The sequence below is a fragment of the Numenius arquata genome, chromosome 12 (assembly GCF_964106895.1).
Source record: "Numenius arquata chromosome 12, bNumArq3.hap1.1, whole genome shotgun sequence".
In the NCBI taxonomy this organism is placed as follows: Eukaryota; Metazoa; Chordata; class Aves; order Charadriiformes; family Scolopacidae; genus Numenius; species Numenius arquata.
This window is the reverse complement of record NC_133587.1, coordinates 35,587,173-35,610,159: the sequence shown is the minus strand read 5'-3', so window position 1 is coordinate 35,610,159 and position 22,987 is coordinate 35,587,173. Positions and strand designations below refer to the sequence as shown.

The 22,987-nt window shown below is 38.3% G+C and overlaps 1 protein-coding gene across 5 annotated transcripts in view; it reads left to right on the top strand.

Annotated features, from left to right (window-relative positions):
* Positions 1 to 22,987, top strand: part of DNAJB6 (DnaJ heat shock protein family (Hsp40) member B6) — a 61,258-nt gene that overhangs the window by 14,074 nt on the left and 24,197 nt on the right. For 2 of the 5 annotated variants that reach the window (XM_074156852.1, XM_074156851.1), the window contains exons 4-8: positions 125 to 184; positions 532 to 642; positions 10,849 to 10,980; positions 11,898 to 12,039; positions 14,170 to 14,240. In XM_074156852.1, coding sequence (XP_074012953.1) covers positions 125 to 184; positions 532 to 642; positions 10,849 to 10,980; positions 11,898 to 12,039; positions 14,170 to 14,240 — 516 coding nt within the window. Of the gene's footprint in view, positions 1 to 124; positions 185 to 531; positions 643 to 4,899; positions 4,903 to 10,848; positions 10,981 to 11,897; positions 12,040 to 14,169; positions 15,716 to 22,987 lie in introns of those variants that run through there. The other 3 variants (XM_074156853.1, XM_074156854.1, XM_074156855.1) reach the window with 3 other exon arrangements.

Here is a 22,987-nt window from a genome sequence, read left to right as displayed (position 1 = left end):
AGAACTTCCTTAAATAAACTAGCTTTGAAAAGATGTGTAGCTGAGACTACCAGCTAAGTCGTTTTAGTTTTCTCCAAGTTCAATGTGCCTATTTACTGACATGATGTACAACTTCTCCTTGTAGCTAAAAAACGTGACATCTATGACAGATACGGAAAAGAAGGCTTAATAAATGGAGGCGGAGGTATGTTGACAACTAGCAGTTCTTTGCTTTCTCTATTCTCCCCATTTTATGCAGCTTTCTTTTTAATGCAGGAATCTGGAAATGCCTGAAGTGTGATCTTCCGAAAATTGAAATTACAATTGTTTTTACAATTTTTCTAGTTGCTGTAAAAGGTATTACTGATATCTGGAAACAGAGAAAAGAGAATTAATTACAAAAAGTATTGTGTGTACTTAACTTGAGTGAGACCTGAAAAGAGGAATTTTAGAAATGTGCTTATTTTTAAATTATTCAAATATCATCTAGGCCTGAACTTTTTTGTTAGTAAGAATGTGTGAGGGTAATTGAAATTTAACGTTTCTTCTTAGGTGGAAATCATCACGATAATCCATTTGAATTTGGATTTACATTCCGTAACCCAGAAGATGTTTTTAGGGAGTTTTTTGGTGGAAGGGACCCCTTTTCATTTGACTTCTTTGGTAAGTAATGCGTTAGTGTTATGTGTATCTGAAGTGTGGCTAAAACTTTACTCTTAGAAAATAAACCTAGCTAATGCAGTTTTATTAGAAATAGCTGTGAAAATTGGAAGTAGACAATTGGTGGTTTTGTATTATTTTTAAAATGTTTGTGTCCTACCTGTTTCTTCTTGGTTGATTTAATAGTACAGAACAGGTATGGCTTGCCAGTTTGTGTTTTATTGGAAGGCCTGGTTTAAAAAAACATAAAATCATGGCTGCTGTGTCTCTGTAGGTTGGAAGGAACTAACATGCAACAGAAAAAGTATATGCTGGAATTCCCTCTACAGAATTTGACTGGGCAAACTTAGTCTGTTGAATTTGATCTCTTTTGATCTGTAAATGTTTAATGTAGCTTTGAGAGCTTCTGAACTGGACAGGTTAACTGTAACTGTTACAACATGGCTCTTGGTGTGAGCTTGTATCATAGCAAGAATGATTTTCTCATATCAAAATAAAAACAGCTGCATATATAATCTAGACATTTTCCCAAATTCATGTCATGAGTTTGCTTGGGGGATAAAGCTCCTGACTGCTCAACCTCAGTAGTTCTTGAAGCTCAGATGCTTCATTTAGTTAAAGGACGCAATAAGTGATAAGTTTGTCAAAGTAATCTTTTTGTCATAGTGTTGATTTGTGATGCTGCTTGCTCTAGTGTATTGAAGGTCTTTTCAAAGGTGCTGGCGTTCTTACTCAGCCTCTCTGTGTGTGTTCTACTGCATAAAATGCTGACCTATAAAGCAGCATTATAGGTCCTGTGTTCAGTGTTTACTTAGAGAAAGTAAAAAGTCCCATATTGAAAACTGGAAGAAGCAGCTCTCTTCCTTATCAGTGCCTTGACATTGGTTAATATCTATAATAATGTATATAGATGTTTTAACATTTTTAAAGGTAGTTTTTTATCTTTGCTGACAGCATTAAGGGCCTAATTCAGCTCAGATGTTAATTATATCTTTCTTTAGTTTGCTATTCAGGGATCATCAGTTGTTTGATGACTAATGAAGGATTAGAAGGGGGTTAAAGGGCTAGAGGTTGAATTCAGTAGAAGGTTAGTTGAAGAATTAGATGAGTAACTAGAGGAAGAATCTGGTTGAGGATAAACAGCAGAACTTGAGCAATTAGATCCAGTGGGAAATCAGCAGAAGCAGTAAAGGGCAGATCAGAGGAAGCATCTAGCAAAATACTGATGGGTGAAACAGACTGAACTAGGAAGATGCAACTTCTTCAGTGTTCTGCGAGCAGCAGCAGGATCTTAAGGAATTCTAGATGAGGATTTCAGTTTAGTTGAGATGGATTCTCAGTAAAAGCTCTTCTAATTTTTCTAGTCAGAAGGCTTCAAAGTGAGCACTCTATTTTTTGCTTTAAGTTGCTTAAGACATTCTCTGATATGGAAAGGTGTAACTCAAAAGGGTTTTTCCACAACTTTCTATAAAAAGTGTTTGCAACAATCTCTGCAATATTTACATGAAAATTTAAGGTGGTAAAACATGTAAATGTGAGTGCTTTCAATTGGATGTAGTGCATTTAATAATGCCAAAAGTGAGCGGTAGAAATTTATGTATAACGTGACTATTTGCCTTGGTGAACTATAGCCCTTGTAGAGTCTGCTTTGTAGATACACTAGTGGAACAGCTTCTGTCCTGAAGAATAAGGGAATTTATCCTCTAAAAATGAGGACTTTTCAACTTGATGAATTTTCTGTGGAACTAGTGACTTCTTAAGGAGCTACTCAGATTATAATTGGTTTTATAAGGAGCTGAATAAGGACTGAGTGCTTTCTAAAAATGTACATTGGTGGAATCGAACATGAATTAATATTTTGAAATGTTTGTACCTTTTATACAATTTGAAGTAGTGTGTAGTGAAGCCCACAGAATGCAGGTGGGACTCTATATCCTGATTGCCATTGAATGTTTGTAAAGAGCAGCATTCAGATGCATAATCCCTGTAAATTTATGGATGTGAAGAATATCTAAAATTGTACTATGAATTGAGTCCGTGAAACTCCACTGAGCTGTGTTGCATTGCTATTGCAGTTACAGAAAGTTTTCTTTATAAACAGAGACATCTTTATTCATCTGTAGAAAAGAGGAGAATGTATGAAGACTTCAGCAATGATTTTTAACTGATGAGTCCCTTCAGACTTTTCAAATGAAAATTTCTAATGTTGTTGAAGACAGCTTTGAACGCTTCCAAATGGAGCAAAGCTAATGTTACATTCTGTGTATTGCACCGGAATTGGCTCAGCCAGTCACAATTTCTCATCACTGATTTGCAGGCAAATTTTTTGTAAAAAGAAAGGTGCATCAAGGCTAGAACTTTCTAAACCTTGATCTGATAATATGACAGAAGGTTAACTCTGTTAATTTTTGAGACATGTCGGCTTGCTTTCTGTGACACCATGTAGTGTTCTGTTTGTATTTTATTTGTAAAATTTTCAAGGACATTCTTCTGCTGTATTTTAACAGTTCATAGTGAGGGAATGTTACCACTGGTAATGGAGGTGTATTCATTAAAGGCTGCTGCTCCAGGCACTGTGAGGGACAGAAACTGACGTGTTCTGGGTGTAGGCAAAAATGCTGGACACTGATTCTGGCCTGTTGACTCCAGTTTTGGTTTAGAGGCTTTTCAGACACTCACTTCAAGAACGGGTTATGTGTTGGAAGGGATTATCAGTGAGGAATTAATTGAAAGTTTGAGTGGATATCACAAGAACGTAACATTACCTAGCAGGCAATTTAGTAGTTCAAACAATTCATTAAGTAGTTAAGTCTTTCATGTACACTGAGCTTCCCATACCCTGAAACACTTCAAATGTTACCAGGTGTGTATCTGAGTTGCCTGAGTAATTTCTCTGTGGGCTGGAAGATAAAACTTGGGACCTACAGCAGACCAGTATCCTCCAACAGCAGTAGGTAGAAGCTAGATAGGATGTTTCAAAGCATTTCAAACAGTTTAGACACCTGTATGCCTAATCAAAGGAATCACACACAGAACCATGTTTTTCTGCGTGGTAAAATGCGTTAATAATGCGATGTGATCAGTTGCTCCAGGTGGATGCCCTCTCTATAATCTGTGTGGAAAGAGATTAACAAAGTCTAATCTTGACAGTTTTGCTATAGTTCCTGAACACTTTTGTACTCTCAGTGTGCCTTCCGATATGGTATTTAGTAAATGTCTTAGATATTTTTCTGAGTTTGTGAAGTAGAATTCAGGATGTATTTTAATCTAAATTTAATACCGGATGATGTACGTAAAGACTTATACGTTCTGTGGAGTTTTCCGTTGAGAATGCTGGTTATCTGGTTAATGTGGTATTTAAAAATCTGTACTGTTGGAAACAGGAAACAGGTAAAATTAAACTTAAAATTTTTACATGGCAAGCTGCATACAAGTATTTGTCACGGAGAATGTCAGCTAGCTAGTTATATGGTATGTAGTTTGGCTCCATCGAACAACAGAATTACAGCAGATTGACTACTGTAATATTGATTACATAAAATGAGGCATGAAAGTTCTTGAAAAGTATAGTGACTTAGGCATCCAGGCTAAAGAATCTCCACCTGACAGGAAAGAGGAAAATCTGTGTGCAGTAATCATTGCAAACTGTATTTTACGTGATCTGTCTTTTAGAATGTTGTTTAGAAATGGAATAGCTTCCTCAACCTTTTCGTCTCAAGGACAGAAAGTTGTCTTGCTGGGGTAAAATGTTTGCATAAGAGACAGATCATGGTTTAAATATACATGTGATGCCATTTCTGATAATTATGATGTTTAGGTGTTCTAATGAAAAATGTATTTGTTAGTCAAATAGGTTCTTAAAACTGAAAATGGAAGAGGCTTTCAATTAAAGCTGTCTTGCACAACATTGTCCTCTTTCTAATTAATCTTTTTGTTGACATTAATTTGCAGCTTTTGGTATTTATGAAGTGCTCAGAGATTTGCATGTGCATTCATTACTTTGGTATGAATGTGCACAAGTGTATTTTGTGAGCACCAGTCTTAGATCATAATTATCCACTGAATGGTCCGAATCTCACTACCATGTTTCTTTCAGAAATAACTTTGATAGGTTCAAAGAAAGTCTTTGAAACACAGGAATTGTCTCAGTACCCAGACAGTATTATCAAACAGGAATAGATGGAACTAATGCTTTGGCTCTATGGGTTGCTAAACTAATATTCTCTTGGTGTTTTGTTTTTTTTTTTCTTGGAGGGCTAGCTGGTTAAATTGGTCAGAGGACAAATGCTGAACATGGGACAAGGGGAGACAAAGAGGGTGGGTTATACAGTGATAGTGAAAGATTCCTCCATTTTTAAGTGTGCCTGAATATTTGGGCAGCAGTTTAATAAATACGAGGTTTGACAAGGCCAAATACAAGGTCCTGCACCTGGGTTGGGGCAACCCCTAGTATCAATACAGGCTGGGGGATGAAGGGGTTGAGAGCAGCCATGCAGAGAAGGACTTGGGGATACTGGTGGATGAAAAGCTCAATGTGAGCTGATGATGTGTACTTGCAGCCCAGAAAGTCAACCATTTCTTGGGCTGCATCAAAAGAAGCATGGCCAGCAGGTCAAGGGAGGTGATTCTACCCCTCTACTCCGCTCTGGTGAGACCCCACCTGGAGTACTGCATCCAGCTCTGGAGCCCTCAGCACAGGAAGGACACTGCACCTGTTGGGAGTGGGTCCAGAGGAGGGCCACAAAGATGATAGGAGGGATGTAATGCCTCTCTTGTGAGGACAGGCTGAGACAGTTGGGGTTGTTCAGTTTGGAGAAGAGAAGGCTCTGGGGAGAGCTTATTGTGGCCTTTCAGTACTTAAAGAGGGCTCATGAGAAAGACAAGGACAAACTTTTTAGCAGAGTGTGTTGCAATAGGACGAGGGGTAATGGTTTTAAACTAAAAGAGGGAAGATTAAGACTAAGGAGAAGAAGAAGAAATTTTTTTACACTGAGGGTGGTGAGACAGTGGAATGGATTGCCCAGAGAGGTGGTGGGTGCCCTGTCCCTGGAAACATTCAAGGTCAGGCTGTACGGGGCTCTGAGCAGCCTGATATAGTTGAAGATGTCCCTGGTCATTGCAGGGGGATTGGACCTCTAAAGGTCCCCTTCAACCCAAACTAGTCTATGTTTTTATGAAATACGAAATGCTGTTCAGAGTTGGACTTACTGTACTCTAGCATCTATGTAATTATGGTATAGAAGGCATTCAAAGGTGAAGTTTTAAGAGTCCTTTTTCTAAGAATTTATTAATGCCAGATGCTCTGCTATATATCATTAGAGAGGCTTTCAAATGCTTCTCCTGGTAAATGTCCTTAAATAAGTGGAGGAAACATCTGTTTGAGATGTAATTTGTGGAAGGGAACAATTATAAAAGACCATGCTGAAACACTCCAGGCAGATGAATCAACACTGCGTTCAACAGCAGTAATGTTCCAATTGCATACTGTCCCTGTAAGAGTCAACATCTCTGGCTGCAGCAGTGCATGCATGCGGGAACATTTGCTGACAGTGCACAGTTTCTCAATTCTTGATTTTTTTGGAGGTGAATGATGGCACTGCATTTGGAATGCACACGCTTTCATCAGGGATAGCGTCCTACTATGGCAAAGCATCTGCCTGCGCTGCTTTTGACCTTTGGGCACTTCTTCCTTCTGTCTTCCTTGTAAGCAGCACAGTTGCTTTTATGGTCACACTGTGAACCCCAGCAAAGAATTGATGTGGCTGGACTCCTTTCATCTGGAGAAGCTCTTTTCAGCTGATCAGTTCCTGATCTGGTTCCCCAAGCAGCTGCCAGAGTACAAGTGTCATGGTAGAAGTGACAGTCATAGGAAATGTGGCACTTTTAGTTCATGGTGTATTGTGGATTTCGGCTAACGGCTTAGATTGTTTTAATGAATTTCATGAAATTTAATTGAATTGTGGACTGTGTCAAACGTAGATATTCTGATTTTTTGCTCCCTTTTCTCCCTTCCCCTATTGTATGGCGCTTCCCTGATCGTTTTCTTTAGCATCATGGAATTGTTAGAGTTGGAAGGGACCTCTAGAGATCATCTAGTCCAACTCCCCTGCTAAAGCAGGATTGCCTAGAGCACATTACTCAGGACTGCATTGAGTCAGATTAGCTCATGGATGCAACAGAAAGCTAACAATACAAACACTCAGTGTTTTCTTTGGATCAGTGAATTAATGCAACTTGCCATTCAGTTCCATGATCACAAGGCAGGAAAGAAGAGTGATCGCATCTTTCAAGTAGTATTCTGCAACTGGATTATATTGCTGAAAGTGAGGAAATCCTGTTTCTATATTGCAGCTGAGGACTCCCAAGGGGAGCAGGGATCATGGCCTACCTCATTTTGAACTGCAAAGAGATATGCAGTATAGTTGTTATCTGACTTTTGAAGTAAAATTGAATTAGCAATGATTTTTCTAAATAAATTATTTTGGAAACATTACCTCTAATATCATTATTTTCAGGTGGGTTTGTTAGTATACAATCTTTTGTGTTGCTGGGGGTTTTGTGTTCCTACCTTCACCTTAACTTTTTGGCTTCTGTAACTGCAGGCTTCTTACCTAGTAACAGCAAGAATCCTGAAGTCCTTCATTGCACCTCTTTTGGTAACAGGTTACTGTGAGTTCTTTGCTTAAGCATTTGCTTTTTCCCTCCAAAGCTTCACGTCATCTCCTGTTATGGATAGACTAGAAGCGAGTCATGAAATTTCTCACCTTTTGGTCTCTCTTATCTTTGCTGTTTTGACAGCACCACAAGTTTCGTGTCAGAAGCGTGCTCTAACATTTCTGTTGAAACTGAATCTGATATTCTGTCCTCCCATAAGCTTCTGATAATACCTGGATTAGAAAAAATTGTGGATTTATCTCCAAACAGGAGATAAGTACTGATATTCTGAGGTAACACTGGTCTAGTATTTTGGTTTTCTGAAGCTTTAAAGTTGTATGGTATTTATATAGTATTTTTCTCTTTTTAGAAAGGCCTTCACTTGTGGGTTTTTTTTTTTTTTTTACTGCTTAGTTTTGTTGATCTGGTATGCTTCTAACATTCAATAAGAAAATTACATGGATTGTAAATTGCACTAAAAGGACTATTGTAAGAATAAAAGTAAGTAAAAAAACCAGACATACTGACATTGTGACGCTCACTGCATTTGAACTGTTCAGAAAAAGCCATCTCTGTGAAAAGGTTATCGTGCATGGAGAGGTTCTGCTAAATCACAAAAATAGACCTACCAGGCTGAAATGTTATATTTTGCTGAGTGGTACTATTAATCATGCTGATTTAGGGACTAAAAGCATAAACAGGGTCTGAGTAGTTGTGAGGTTGCTGTATTAATGTGTTTGGTGGTAGATACAACAAATGGTAATGCAGAAGCCTCCTGTTGCCTTCTCTCTTCAATGGTTTTGGCATTATTTTTTTTTCTGCGTGCTGTGCCTGGATGGCTGTCAGGATAGTAAGAAATATACCCTCAGGAAAGCCCTACCCATTTTCCTGTCTCTGCATAATCCATCTTGCTGAGCATTCTGCAGTCCACTGCAGGAGACTGGTTTGAGTACCTTATTTACTGGAGAGAGTTACTGGAAGAGCACTGGGGAATTACTAGCAGGGCTGCTAACAGAAACCACCTAAGGCTAGAACACTTATCAACATGGAGCGCTGACCTCTTTCTTTGGTGTGTAGGGTTGCCAAAGGCTAATAAGGCAGGTCCAAGTCTCCGTTAGGATTTTGTGGGCAGGAGTAGGCAATAATCCATTTAGAAGCTGGGTTGGTAGTAGGGATCTTTGGGATATTCTGTGATCCTCACTTAAAAGCCTTTGCAAGTTTCTGCTGCTGTTGTGCCGGAGAGATTCACTCACAGAATCAGCTGATACACTGTGGAGGATTAAAAACTCAAAGCTTACATACTAGGTTGTTTTGTTTTTATTTGAACTCCAGGTAACAAGAAAAATTAGACTATAAATAGAAAGCTTAACAGTGGGAGTAATATAATATAGATCGTTTGTACACGTGAGTGAATGACCTTCATAACTAACTTGTGAGTCACTCTAGCGAGAATAAATTGGACTACAAAACAATTAACTGCAGCGGTTTTACTTGCTAGCTGATACGCTAGGCTTAAAAAAAATGGCCTTTCTTTAAATGGTCAGAGTGCTTGTTTTAGAAATAGTAATTTTGGCGGTAGGCTCCCATATTTCCATGCCCAAGCATTTGTTTAATTTCTATTGTTTTAAAGGTAATAACAGGCCATCTTTATATTGAAGAAAACTTACTCTATATTAAAGAAGAAGAAAGCACAAAACAAAAAAACACCTGAGATAGAAAAAAAACTTAATCACTTGCTTGTCTAGTGTATGTAAGATAAAAGTTAGGTGCTATCTTGTTTTATTCAATAACGGTGGAAGCTAGAAGAAAGGGTTATTATTATTTTGTTTTTGGCATTTTATGTCTTTGATGAGAGTATATATCTGGACCTCAGCAGGTGCCTTTGTTCCACAGAAACACATTGTGATGTTTCACTTTTGTTAAGTAATAGCTCATAAACCAAATGGTAACTAACACATTTTTGTTATCTTACTGATTGCTTTAGTATTGTCACTCTTGCATTAACTGGGTTATTTACCATAAGTCATCTTGGATTTTTGTGGGGGTACCAGAGGTGGAATAAATACTGCATTTCTGAGCTTCATTTTCTCAATTAGTAGTTCTGAGCAGTCATGCAGTTACAAGGTTCTTTCCTTGCTTTCATAATTCTATTGCTGCTATCACCATTTTCTACATTTTTCAGTAAGAGCTTATTCTGAGCAGTGTTTCAAACTGTTATCTTCTAGTGTTGAGTCCCCACTTGTAAAACTTGGTAAAATCATTGATACTGTACCACACTCTTTCTGGGAGGGTTGTGACTGATGGAGAGTGTAGCTGAAGTTCCTAAACCTTTCTGATTTTAATGCAAGTATTATGTTTAGTGTTATATGGTTGCAATTTTATATGTTGCTCTTTGTTTTAACAGCACTAGTAAAAAGCAGTTTTCAGATAATTCTAGTAATTACTATTTTTTAGGAAAATGGAAAATGTGCTAAAGTAAATAAGGATAGCTTGTATAGGTGTCTTCCCCCACTTTTTTTCTTTTTTTTTTTTTTATTGGAAAGAGACTCTTGTCTTTCTGATGAGGATGGAACAGCAGCTCTTCTGAATGACATAACAGTTATACTTGAATTTGAAATAGCATTTTATCCATGACCCCCTTTCTCTATTTCTCCTTCCTCCTTCTGCTTGTTAAGTACCGAATGCCCCTTTGGAACACCGTGTGTAAACCCCTATACGCTGCCTAAATGTGCATCAGAATGAAGTACCAAATATGGCAAGTGCTAAAATAAACACTTTGAATGCTTTAAGATTATGACTCATCAATCCCTGGCTGCTGTTTTTATATTTCAATAATTGATATAACCTATCTGGAAGTCACTTTCAGAGCCCTCATCATGGTGATCCACAATACATCTTGAATAGAAATATGCTAGAAAGTTCAGGTATCTGTGTGTAATATTATACGATTTGTTAAACTCAAATTCTAAGAGTTTAATTTGTCTGGTGCTACTCTTTATTCTATACCTTGGAAAACCTTAGTCTGATAACAGGGACTTCTGTAACAGCTGAAGGATTTGCCTTACAGTGACTTGGTGTGTAGAGATCATGATTCTGCATCTGGAGTGTGTTAAATCTATTATATGCTAACTGACTAGACATAGTTAGCTTCAAATAAATACTGATCTCATGTTTTAGCATACCTCCAGTATATTATGCTATATGAGCACATGGTAAAAGTAATACTGTTTCTGTAGCTCTTGCCACTTCCATTATATTGAAAACTGTAAGAGCGTTTATATTAGGTTTAACAGGTTTTAATACTAAACAGCTAAAATAAGGAAATCAACTACTTTTATAACTATTTTTAGGTCCAAAAGTAAGACAGAATTTAGTCTAGAAGGAGCGTAGGAATTGCCTTTTTGGTGGAGAGTTCAGTTCAGTAGCATCAAATATTTCAAAGGAAGACTCTTATCCGTAACAGGAAGGTTTTTTTTCTAATGAAGAATCCCTAATGATTAAATACAGAATTACTCAGTAATATTGGCCTCTTAAATGTTGTCTTCTGTTTTGTAGAAGACCCCTTTGAGGACTTCTTCGGGGGCAGGCGGGGTCCAAGGGGAAGCAGAAGCAGAGGTGGTGGATCATTTTTCTCTGCCTTTGGTGGATTCCCTGCTTTTGGAAGTGGTTTTTCTTCATTTGACACAGGTAACTATCACAACATTTAACAAGGAATGCAGTTTTGGTTCACAAAAGATCTCAATAAAAAGTATTTATCAGCTTATTATAAATTGTCTACTTAATTCAAGAAATTCTGAGGCTGCTTTTTTAAAATTAAGCTGCTCACTGTAAAGTCTAAATGTAAATAAAGATATAGTTACAATATTTGGTCTATGTGAAAGTTCATGAAAAGCAAACAGACCTCTAAGAGGTCAAGAACTTTGTATGTTCTTAATTTTGGTGCTACAGTTTCTTTATAGCTTTAGAATTGTTCTTGTTCTGTTTGCTTTTAGGTGATGGGGGTGTGATGGCTTTTATTAAGGTCCTGAAAATATCCTGGATAAATGTGTGCCTAAAGCTCATGATACTACTTAGTATTGGTTCTAGGGTAGTCAGTTTGAATGCTGATGTCTGTATCTCAGAGGTTGCTGAGTGCCACTGGTAGTCAGTATCCTTTCAGGTGCTAAGATTCCGGGTATTAGTTGGATGTTAGTGATATGAAACTTGTTTTGTCTGCTAACTCAGGGCATCCCAACATCTACATTAAAGCAAAATATCACGCTCATTAAAATTACTAGCTTTACTCTGTGTGGAAAGAATGATACAATGATTGAGTTCAGCAGATAGGCTTGAGCACCTTTTCTTCAGGGGAGGACATGACATGTTTTTTGGCCAATGCTCTGCATTTGGAATTTGAACTATGGGTCCCTATGGGAGAAGTTGGTGGGGCTGGAGCCATCTTTTTATTCTCACACTGGTGTTTAATGCCATCAAGTCACTGATGCTGTATCGATGCATCCAGCTAAGGGCATCCTGAAGCTAGGATGTAGTCTGAGAGATGATTAATATGGATCCTACAGTCATGCGAAAATACATTTTTAGTCAAATACCTTCTTTCCCAATAGGTTTTACTTCGTTTGGTTCCCTGGGACATGGAGGCCTTACTTCATTCTCCTCTACATCATTTGGTGGCAGTGGGATGGGTAACTTCAAATCAGTATCAACCTCAACTAAAATAGTTAACGGCAGAAAAATTACTACAAAGAGGTAAGTGATATCAATATATGTATTGTGAGATGAAACTATATGTAGAGATGTATATATGTGTAAATACATGCATATAAATATACAATATGTATACACATAAATATAGTGATGCATGTATGTATATGTATTTTTACTTTTGATGTTGAGGTCATCACTTTACTTGGATTTCACTGAATACTTTAAAAAAGTTTTACTGGATTCTCCGATTCTTCTTGGCATTGCTGAGTTTACATAAAGCTGTAGCATGTGAAAATGTGGAAGACAGTGGTTTTGTGTAAACTCTTCATAGTCGAGGAGGGTTCAGGTGTGTGAGACATGCTTTCGCAACTGCTCTGATGAAAATTGAAGGTTGTAACTTGTTTGCTGTTTGAAAGGGACCTGATAATGGAGCTCTTCCAGGCCTTCAGAACCTCCTGTGTAGTGATACATCTTTTATTACGGTCCTTGACCACTGTCTGCCAAGTCAGCGTGAGCTTCTGGAGGAGAAAAGTGCACTTGGTTTCTGTTGATCGTGAAGCTTTTAATGTTATGGAACCATTTTCCCTAACATCCATTCTAGTTTGCTTTCTTAGGCAGTGTTTGAGAGAAGTTAAGTGTCTGTGCAAAAAGTAATTTTCTTTTTTCTGTTAAGTGAAATAAGCAAGTGAAACCTGCTTTGGGGAAAACTTTTCCTGTTTGTTGGGAAGTGAATTTTCAAATACTATACACAGTGTACCTTCCCACTATTTCCTGCTTCTGATGGGGAAATTACTGCTTTTGGGAAGCCCGAATATTGGTTAGCTACAGAGTAACCTACATGGAACATCATGGTCAATAAGTTAGTGAAAAGTAATAAAATGTAATGTCAGTACTTAGAAAATTTACAGAAAAGCAAGGGAGAACCAATTTTTTTTGCTTTGGTAACTCATGTCCCACACTTCAAAGTGCAAGGTTCTTCTGTGTCCTGTTATACTGGAGAGATCTGTCATCCTGATCACTTAAATGCAGGCTTTGTCATCACATGCTGGTGTGGTCATGGTATTTTTCTGAGTGTGTTCCAGAAAAATCTGAAAACTGCCCACTTTTGAGGGAATTGTACCAGGTGAGAGATATCAAAGAAAGTATTTATGCAGAAGAAGATAAGGCACTATGTTTTAATAATAAAAAGTAGGCTAAGTCAGGAACACAGCTGTCATATCTTTTGTTGTCATATTTAGAAAGCAGGCAGAGAAGCAAGAAATATGGTTAACTGCATCTAGGAAGGCACATTCACTATCTCTGAGAAGTCCTTTTCCTTTGTAGAATGCCTGCCCACAAGGTAGCTAAGGCTAAAGAAGAGTCATATCCCAGGATACCCAATGAAAATCTTACTCTGAGTAGTATTTTGCTTCAGGCAAGAAGCCATTCCCTCTGGTTTTAATTTGGGTGTATTCTCTTTACTAAGTGATCTCCAGAAAAATGTATATTAATCCATGTGGTTTCCTTATTTGAATAATGAGGGGAGAATTCCCAGGTATTTAAAATTTAGGCATAATTTTTAACTGTTCTAAAATTAATTGAAACATTCCTTATCTTCCCATTTCTAAAACAAGCAAAAGAAAACAAAAAACAACGAACCCCAAGCCCACAGAGCTCTTTAATAATCTCTCCTTCCATTCAGGGATTCTTAGATTTTGCAATGTATATGCTAGTCATAAACTTGGTATACGGTAGGTCTCCTTGTTAATTGCTCTGATCAAATTAAAAGTGTGCTTTACGTCATGAAAAATTATGATTAGATCTAGAATATTATGTGTTTAACAAATGGGATAGGTGCTAAATGCAACATTAAGATTGCACAGTTGATCTGTCAGAAGACATTTAGTTCTAGATAATAGAGCCTAGTGTCAGTACGACTGTGACAATGGATGAAGCGACAGCTCTAACTGTGAACTCTACAAACAGGAGGATTCAGACTTCCAGAAAGCAATTTTCCTGCTATAAATAAGCAATATCAGCTTCTGCGCTGTTAAATACGAAAGCTTGCCAACTACAGTTGCATCAAGCAGGCAGTGCTCCTTTACAGTTCGTTATCTAAAAACCTAGGCCTGGTGTGTATTTTCAAACTTCTTCCAGTGCTTTAAAACTGCTAACTCTGGTTTTGTCCTACAGAATTGTTGAGAATGGACAAGAGAGAGTAGAAGTCGAAGAAGATGGCCAGTTAAGGTCGCTAACAATAAATGGTAAGGAGCAGCTGCTACGCTTGGATAACAAGTAATTCAACGCACGCATTTAACAGAAATTTTAAGCTATAACAGCCACCATTTGAGGATTGACAGGAACATTTTTTGAAGATTTCAAACGAACTCAACTTTCTGTATATCCGTACTTAATCTTAAGTAGTATAAATAGCTCACCGAAACTCGTATTTGTCATAGACTTTTGAGTTAATTGTTGGGACCACATCAATTGGACCATTTTTGTCCTTAAAATTGTTGTAAATTTCTGTATGCACTTTTCTTTTTATTATATATGATCAAGGTGAACCATGATCCTTCAGTAGTGCTAGGGCGAGATGTACACTAACACTAGCATGAATCTTGCTTTTTCCAATTTGTTTGAAATGTGAGCCAGTTAGTAGTTTAAGTCTGCTGTGAAGTTAACATTTCCAGGATAAACTTTTTAATAATTTCAACTTTTTTTTAAATGTTTAGTAGTGAACAATGTTAATACATTTCTGGTAATGCATTTCTGGTTTAAATAAATTAAGGATGTTTTCTAGTTGTGCATGAATGCAGACGACTTAGTAAGTTTTGACAAATGTTTAAATGTGTAATGTAAGCAAAAGGTAAACAAAAGTGAAGCCAGTGAGCTGGGTCTTTTGTCATTTGCTAAAAAAAAAATTCAAAATGAATAAATGCTGATGTTTGTGGTGCATTCTTTCATGAATGGCATTTGTAACCTTCTTGTGTCTGTGTGTGATTTGGGCAACTTGGGAAAACAGTGCTAACAGTGCTTTTTTTTTTTTTTTTCCTTTCCCCTACAACCTTTTTCTTCAATCTTAAGGACAAGGGCCTTTTTTCTTTGCAGATGTTTTCTTCAGTGTGACTGAAAACATATTTAATTTCTTTTCTAAACCTGTATCTGAAGCACCTATTTTCAAGAAGCATTCAGAGGCTGACTCTCTAACTCCATCTTTCACCTTAATACATAATTTTTTGTGTGTCTAGGCCTGAAGTGTAAAAATAAAAAAGTTTTCTAAAGCTTTAAGTTCTGAGATTGCTTCAAAAATTATCTGTAGTGAACATAAATACACAGGAAAACATTTCATAATTAAAAAAGGCTTTCTGAACAATAAGATGTTTTTGCTAATTTGAGAACAAACACAATTGCTTTGGAGAAGATTTCTACAAAATTATTAGGGTTAAAATATATCGTTCTTATTTCTACTCATCAACCAAAAATCTAAGAAGGCCTTTTGTTAAATTATTGGCGTGAAGCAAAGTGTTAATTTGTAGCTAAGACCAGATTTTCAAAGTTTAGTGAAAGCTGGCTTGATTTCTGTATGTCATAGAGAAAGCATGCAAATTAGTATTGGCATATGTTAACACCTGCCAGGCTCTGAGTAATTTTATGCATAAATCACGGATGTGCAGTTTTTATCAGTGCACCAGCTTTGAACATCTGGTCTTCACCAAATTCTTCAGGGTGGCTTCGTGTTTTTAAAAAAAAAAAAAAAAAAGGCATGGTGTTTTCAAATGATCACTTAATGCCTTCTTGCTGAACACCATCTGCTTTGTACTAACAAATGCGTTGATTATTAAATACATCGAAAAGATTTGCTCTTATTTATCATGCAGGAAAACCAAGTCAACTTAGGCCAAACCAAGGATCTAACAAACTGTTACAACAGAATTCATGTGTACAGCAAAGTTACTATATCTTACATTTGTCCCTCTACCATTAATGCTAATTTCATAGAACCAAACCAAGTAACAGGGAGAAGAAGAAATAAACATGTGCTTTGGTTTTGGGACTACAGAAGTTATGTACCTTTTCAAGTTCTTTGCAGAGTTCTTGTTACTTCAGTGTTGTGTTTTTGGTGTAGAAGCACAAACTCAGTTTAGAACTAAACAGTGTTTTCTTGTCAGTGCTGGTTTTGCCTTCCCCATGTATGTTACTTCTTGATACGGATAACTAAACAGGCAATTTATTTCAAAATCCGGCTTTGTTGTGATGTTTTGAGTTATTAAAAATGTTAATTTATATTTATAGGACACAGTGTGCTCCTTTAAGTTATGTAAACTGTAAAAAGTGCTTCAAAATTGGTTAACCAACTCAAATAAAATTAGGACAATCTGGAGTTGAGTTTGAATTCCTTCCTGTGGGTACCCGTAGGTTTTACATTAAACTCTCAAACTTCACCTTCTATTTTAATCCCAGGTAATCTCCTTTAACTTTTAAATTACGTAGCTTGAGTTAAGAACACAATTATGACAGCATAGCTGCTAGTGGCAAATCTGTAGCCACATGCTTGCCTTAGATCTTACCCAGAAAAGTGTGGTCCTTCTCACAGTATTATATACAAACTGTTCACTCCAGGGTTCTATCATGAAATCTTTTAACACTGCAAATTTGCTGAAGATCCGGTGTTTTGGGTAGTCTCTCTTCTGCCTTCAGACCGCTGAAGCTGGTTGTTGTCAGAGCTGGAGAAAATGCAGCATTAAATGGCAGCGCTGTATTTTCTTAGTAAAAAGAGAAACTGGCAAAAGACAAAAACAAACAAGAAGAAATGAGTCAGCAGAAGACAGAATTCATGGGTAGAGATTTCTGCAGTAGTCAGCAGATCCCCATCCACCAGCATTTGAATAGGATGGTGGTTGAACTGGGTGGATACGTGGGCTTGGTCCAAGTATACAATTGGACTGGCAGTTCCAGTTCCACATGTAAAAAAAAATTGTCACCTTCTTACACTTGGCCTAAGCCAAATAGTCTCCACCTGTTTCAATATGTAGAACATTTTTTTTTTTTTTTAAATAACACTGTTTCTTATTTTTACACAAAATAAATCCTCACTCTATGTTTATTGTGGATCCAATTTAATTTCTTCCTACTATTTATTAGATATTTAGACTTCCTTAATTGTGCTGTTGAAATGAGTTTCTTTTCTATTGAAAAACACACTTTTTAGGCTGCTCTGAAAACTTTGATATCATTCCTTACTAATATCTAATTTGCATGTATGTACAAAACCCACTCATTAGAAGTAATGGATCATCAAGGGCAGCATATTTCCTTAAACTTCAATTTTGGCCCAAATGCCAAAAAACCCCCTTAATAACAGAAAATGTTCTTAATTCTAGCAAATGCTAGGCATAAAATACGCAGTGGGATGAGGTAGCTTTCAGAAACAGGTGCTGTTTGATTAAAAGTACTTTTTTTTCATACAGGAGGAATTAATTTTGAATGGTTAGGGACACCATCCGGTTTAAATTTAGCCTCCTCCAGTGGTTTGGAAAAACTTAAGATGGAGTTTTTGAACCTGCTCAATCACTTAACTCTTTCATGCTCTGCCTCAAAGTTCATTGGTAGAATACAATAACTTTGTCATGCTTTTTTCTTGGTGCAAGCTCTATTTGGCCTCTTGTGCATGGCGGTAATTTCAATGCAGTACACTGTAACACAAGTTTCTCCTTAGATTGCATGGCACCTACCTCTGTCACTTGGCTTTACTGAAGAAGTTTGGGATTTTGCCTTAGAATGCTTCACACTTCAAAATTGCTGAAGCTGTTGTTCTTGGTGCTTACAATATCTCCTGGGAATCACAGGCGTTGTTTTGTGGTGTAAGTGACAAAGCTGCTCTGCAGAGCAAGTGTGCACAGCATTTGTAAGATGTATACTCTATCAGCTCGTGATTAATTGATGGACTGAGTCTTAGAATGCTGAAAACAAGATTGGAAAAGACTTAAAAAACCCCACCCCACCGTCACCTCTAAACAAGCCCAAGGGTTTTCTATCTCCCTGTCAGTGTCCGTGTCCGTCTGTCCTGTTTGCTTGTCTCCTTCCGTGTATTGGCATTAGCTTTCAGTTTGTCTTTTGTATTTAGCTGTGCTTTTGTGTTTCAGACCATCTCTGGGATGGTCTGGTGATTTCTTTATTTTTGGAAATGTGAGTTCTGTTCCTGAATTTGCTTCTGTTCCGTTTGAGAAGTGACCTTGTTTCCTACTTTGCCGTAGTGTGATCCATGATTGGAACAGGATAGTGTTTACCTCGAGGATGGTCGCGTTGCAAAATGAACGCTCCAGGTGTGTGATGCTTTGTGGTCAGAGAACTTTTCAAAAGCACTCAATGCTAATTGCAATACTTTAACTTAGAATTCTTGTTAACTTTTTCATGAAAGATTTCAAAAGTGCTTTTGGAAAACCTGTCTCTTTGGTGGTGATTTTTGCATGTCTTAGTATTCAGGCTCATTTTTAAGTCATGGTGTTTTCACGAGGTAGTTGCAATACAGACATCAGTAATCTGCCATTCAGCGTTAACCTGGACTTTGAAACTTCTTTTAACCAAAAAAAAAAAAGAAGTTTGTTTGCACTGTCTGCTCCCTCTGATCTTGTTTACTTTGGGACTGAATCGTGACTACAGACTTGCTTTATGTAGTGCTCAACACAGACGGTTTGGGTTTTCTTGTTGTTATTGCTTCTCTTCAAGTGGTTGTCTTAAGTAAAAAGCCGTTTATCTTCCACCCGAAATGCTGAAATGTTCCTTATGTTGCAATAGTGTTGGAATGGAGCAAATTTACTTTGTTAGTGTTACAAACCGTACCTTTCGAATTCATAGTTATAGTGGGCTTGCTGCTTGGTCTGCTTTGGTTTTGGAAAAAAATACCTTGACTAGAATTGGTTTTGAGTGAAGTGGCGCTACTGGAAAGTTAAAGCAGCGGATGGTTGGTTTGTACCATAGGCCATGCATTCTCAGGACAGTAAGCCTCACTTTTGAGATGCTGCTGTCAGATTAGAAAAATAAAAGTAAAACATTAAAATGCTGTGACCATCTGAGCCATAACCCTGAACCTGTGCAAGCTGACAGTTGATTCAAACTCATTGAAACTTCTCTGAAAACTATGTTCTGGCAGACTTGGCACTGGGTTAGGTGTTATCTTACTTAAAACAGCTGGTAGAAAGTTAATTGAAAACCCATGTGAGTACTATATCCCCTCTCCTGCTTACCGTGTCTAAAACATACGCAGGAGTTTGGATGTGATAGTGCCCAAATCTGAAAGCTATGAAGTCTTGGGACAAGGTAAATTGCACTGGTAGCCTAAGTGCTAATTATCTTCCAAATAAAGGAAGCTAAAGATTTCCTGCCTGAGAAGATGTCAGCTTCGAAATGTAATGGTGGGGATTAAAGTATATTTAATTCGGAAGATAAGTAAAAAAGTTTTATGAAAAGGATGCTATTAAGTGGAATTGTCTCTTTAGTTCTCTTTTTCAATAATGCTGGTTTTTGCAGCATAGCGGGTTCATTTTAAAAACACTAAAAATAGATCATTTTTCAGCATGACTTAAAATTGACAATGAAGAAAATAGATTTTTAGAAGCTTACGGTAATAACTCTTCAAACTTTGCTTTGCCCTGTAACTTACCCTTCATACTGAATCACAAATGAGAGCTCTTTCAGCTATTCCTTTCAATGCAGCCAACTTCGAGTGAACTTCCTAAAAATAGGAAAAAAACCCCACCCCCGTAGCTGCTGGTTCACCAGCGGGCAAAATAAAGCTGAATCCTTTCATACAACTCAAAGTTAATTCTGAGGGCGATTAAATATTAATGCCTAGTTTGTAAAGGCTACAGTAAGGATGCCAGGCTTTTACGTGGTATAACGAACAGCGCGGTATGTTGAGAAAGCTTCAATTCCTCCTTTTATTGACTGTTAAATGTGAAATCTTCCACATTGTTTCTTATTTGTAAATTTATTTGAATGATGGATCCAGCCTGGGTGACTGGTCATAGAATTCAAACTGTGGAACACACATTCCTGATGGGCAGAAGACAGAATTATTTTGGCGATGTCTGTAATGGAGTTGCTGGGAGCTGTTACCAAAACAGCTAAAGATGCAAAGCAGCAGCTCTGGAATAGGATTTTTCTGTCTCGGATGCAGTCACAAGCTCGACTGAAACATGGTCTGGGGGGGAGTTTACCTGGAAAAAAAAAAAAATCATAAGCTTGCAGAGGCTTTGGCACATCTGGTAGAGAAGCTGGGAAGCTGGGCACATCCCAGCCTTCCGGGATCCCCGCCGTCGGGAGCCTTTCCGTTTCTCTCCAGAAATAGATGCCGTGTCTGTGTTAATCTTTGTAACTGATATATAGAGTAAGATTAACTCGTTTATTTGCCGCACATTTGCATAACTGTCACCATAGCCACATCTGGCAAACCTTTTTCCTAGGCATGTAGTTGGAGGCTGCCTTTTGCTACAAGCAGCACAAAACCCATGACAGAAACTGTCTGAATTTGTTCATCCTGTTGCGCTATTTGTCTTACTCAGCAGCAGAGTGCTGCCTCTCGCCTCTCTGAAAGGGCATGTTCCGTGGTATCAGTCTCTGTCATCCTTCCTCTGAAGGGAACTAGGCTATGGATGTTTTAAAATTGCTTTGGACTTCTCTGTGGAAGTATTTTTGGAGGAAAATGGAGCCAAGGCTCAGCCTTTAGTTCAGTCTCTCTTAGCCAGGGTCGGAGGACTAAGCCTTGGGTCTTCAGAGGACTTTGGCCAGGCTTTTCATAGCAATACTCATCAGAAGACACTTTAGTACTTTGGTTTATTTGGACATGCCCGCTGAGTAGTCACTTGGACACCTCCTATAATCAGTCTGCTAATCTTGACGTATACATCTCTTACTGCTGGGTGTTTACAGGAAATACGGTCAGGTCCTTATCACCAAGTGTACAGCACTTCAATAACGAGAGGGGGTTATTCACCTCGTCCATACAAACTCAGAGCTGGATGTTCAGGAGAGTAGTAGAGAGCTAGAAGTTCACTTTAAGCTGTTGTGGACACATCTGGTATTGCCTGCAAGCATGAGTAACGTTCATGAACCTCCTGCCCTCGGTCTTTGAGCTCCTGAATGAGTGCCAAGAGGTGGAAGATTTTTCTCTTCAGGAGATTCACCTTCTGAGTTAGGACAACAACCAAAATGCTTCTTCCATCCAATACCTCTAGTGCTACTTCCGTCTCTTCTGGGCTTGGATATCTTAATCCCAAGAAGAAAGGCAAGTCTTAACATCCCTGATAGGCGTGATGCTGCTTCTCAATGTAACTTGCAGGGCATGAAACCAGTGAGGGAGAAGCAGGAAACCAACACAGCCTGTTTTGTGCTGTTGACATAAATTTCAAGGATTATTTTCCTCATTTGGCCTTTGCCTTCCTCATCAGGAAAACCTGATGACGAGTTACCGCAGTGAGTGCAGAAGCAATGGGCGTTCGCCCCTTCTCTGCCGGCCCAAGCCCTGTGCTGCTGCGGGGGCTGGATTCCCCGCCAGCCCAGGCAGGGGAGGTGCTTCTGCAGCCCGAGGACGGTGTGCCAAATTCCAGTTTGATTCTAAAAAAAATGTGTACACCACTGAGATAAAACTCTGCATATTAAAGGTCACCTTGTTTGGAAGAAGGGTATAAACATTTGTATAAGGCTAGACAAATTCAAATGGGAAGATAAACATACATTTTTAGCACATGGGTGATTAACTGTTGGAAGAACCTGCCAAGAGAAGTAGTTTCCCCAGCTTTCTGTGTCTTAAAAGACAAGCTTTTGAAAAACATGTTTTAGTGTGAAGCAAGTGTTTGGGCTCTAGAGAGAAGTAGCGGAAACCCAGGAGTCTGGGGCACAGATCGAGATGCCGCATGGGGCGCAGTGTTCCTTCAGGCCTTTCTTCATCGTCTGTGTCGTAGCATCTTCCCTCCCTCTCCAGATGTGTTAACGTTAATGCATGTGACATATTATTCTTGTAATTTTGAGACTGGGGGATGCTTTTGTGATGAAGGAATTGGAGGGATGGCTGTGTGCGGGGGCCGCCTTGCCTGTCGGGAGGAGCTGGGGAAGCAGGTAGCTGGGAATAGAGGAGACAACACGAGCATCTAGGGCACAGATAGTGTTGCCTGATGACTATTGCCCTTAAGCATCCAGTTTGGGATGCGTAGGTGCCGAGAGTGGACTTCATGTGGGAGAAGACATTCTGGATCTATTAAGGTAAGTAGTGGCTTTATTGTAGTGAACAATTGTTTAGTGATGAGGAGGATACAGGGCGAGGGCCGTGATGACAGTCCCAGGGAATTTGGAGTTTGCATTTCAGTGAGCCCTTGTACATGTCCTGTCTTCTCACCAACAACAGACTGCAGAGCTTGAGAGCGCCTAATTTCAGCTCCCAAGATGAAGATTAGGAGGTCTTTTGTTAATGAATGTAATGTTATGACAAAGATTCACTTGGCAGAATGAACTATTCATTTTCTTAAATGTGGGCAGCATTTTTAACGATGTAAAGTTTTTATTTTTAGCGTGTGTTAAATCTTACGTGGATAGCAATATGCTTGTTTTGAATTTTTTGAGTGACTATGCTGAAAAAAGCTGGCTTTTTTTGTTAATTGGATCGTCTTTGGTAGTGTGCTAAATGCCTAAGACTGCGATATGTCAGAAAAATAATTCTACAGGGAACAGCCAGAGAAGCGTCTCCCACAGGGTTTATGTGCGTGAAGAAACTGTCTGTAGAGGCTTACTTGGGTTTTGTGTATACCCAGAGCTGCGTTTGTTAATCAAGTTTATTTCTAAGAGAAGCCTGAGGAAAGGAAAATTCCTGGAATTATAACTCTGCAGCATTTGGGTCATATAACCATCAAAAAGAGCTTGGAACAAAACCAAAACGTAAACCCTTGTATGGCCAAGTCTTGGTATCTCTAAGGTCCTTCCTAATTTTCTGGGCAAGGCTGCCTTCTTGGAGAGTGCT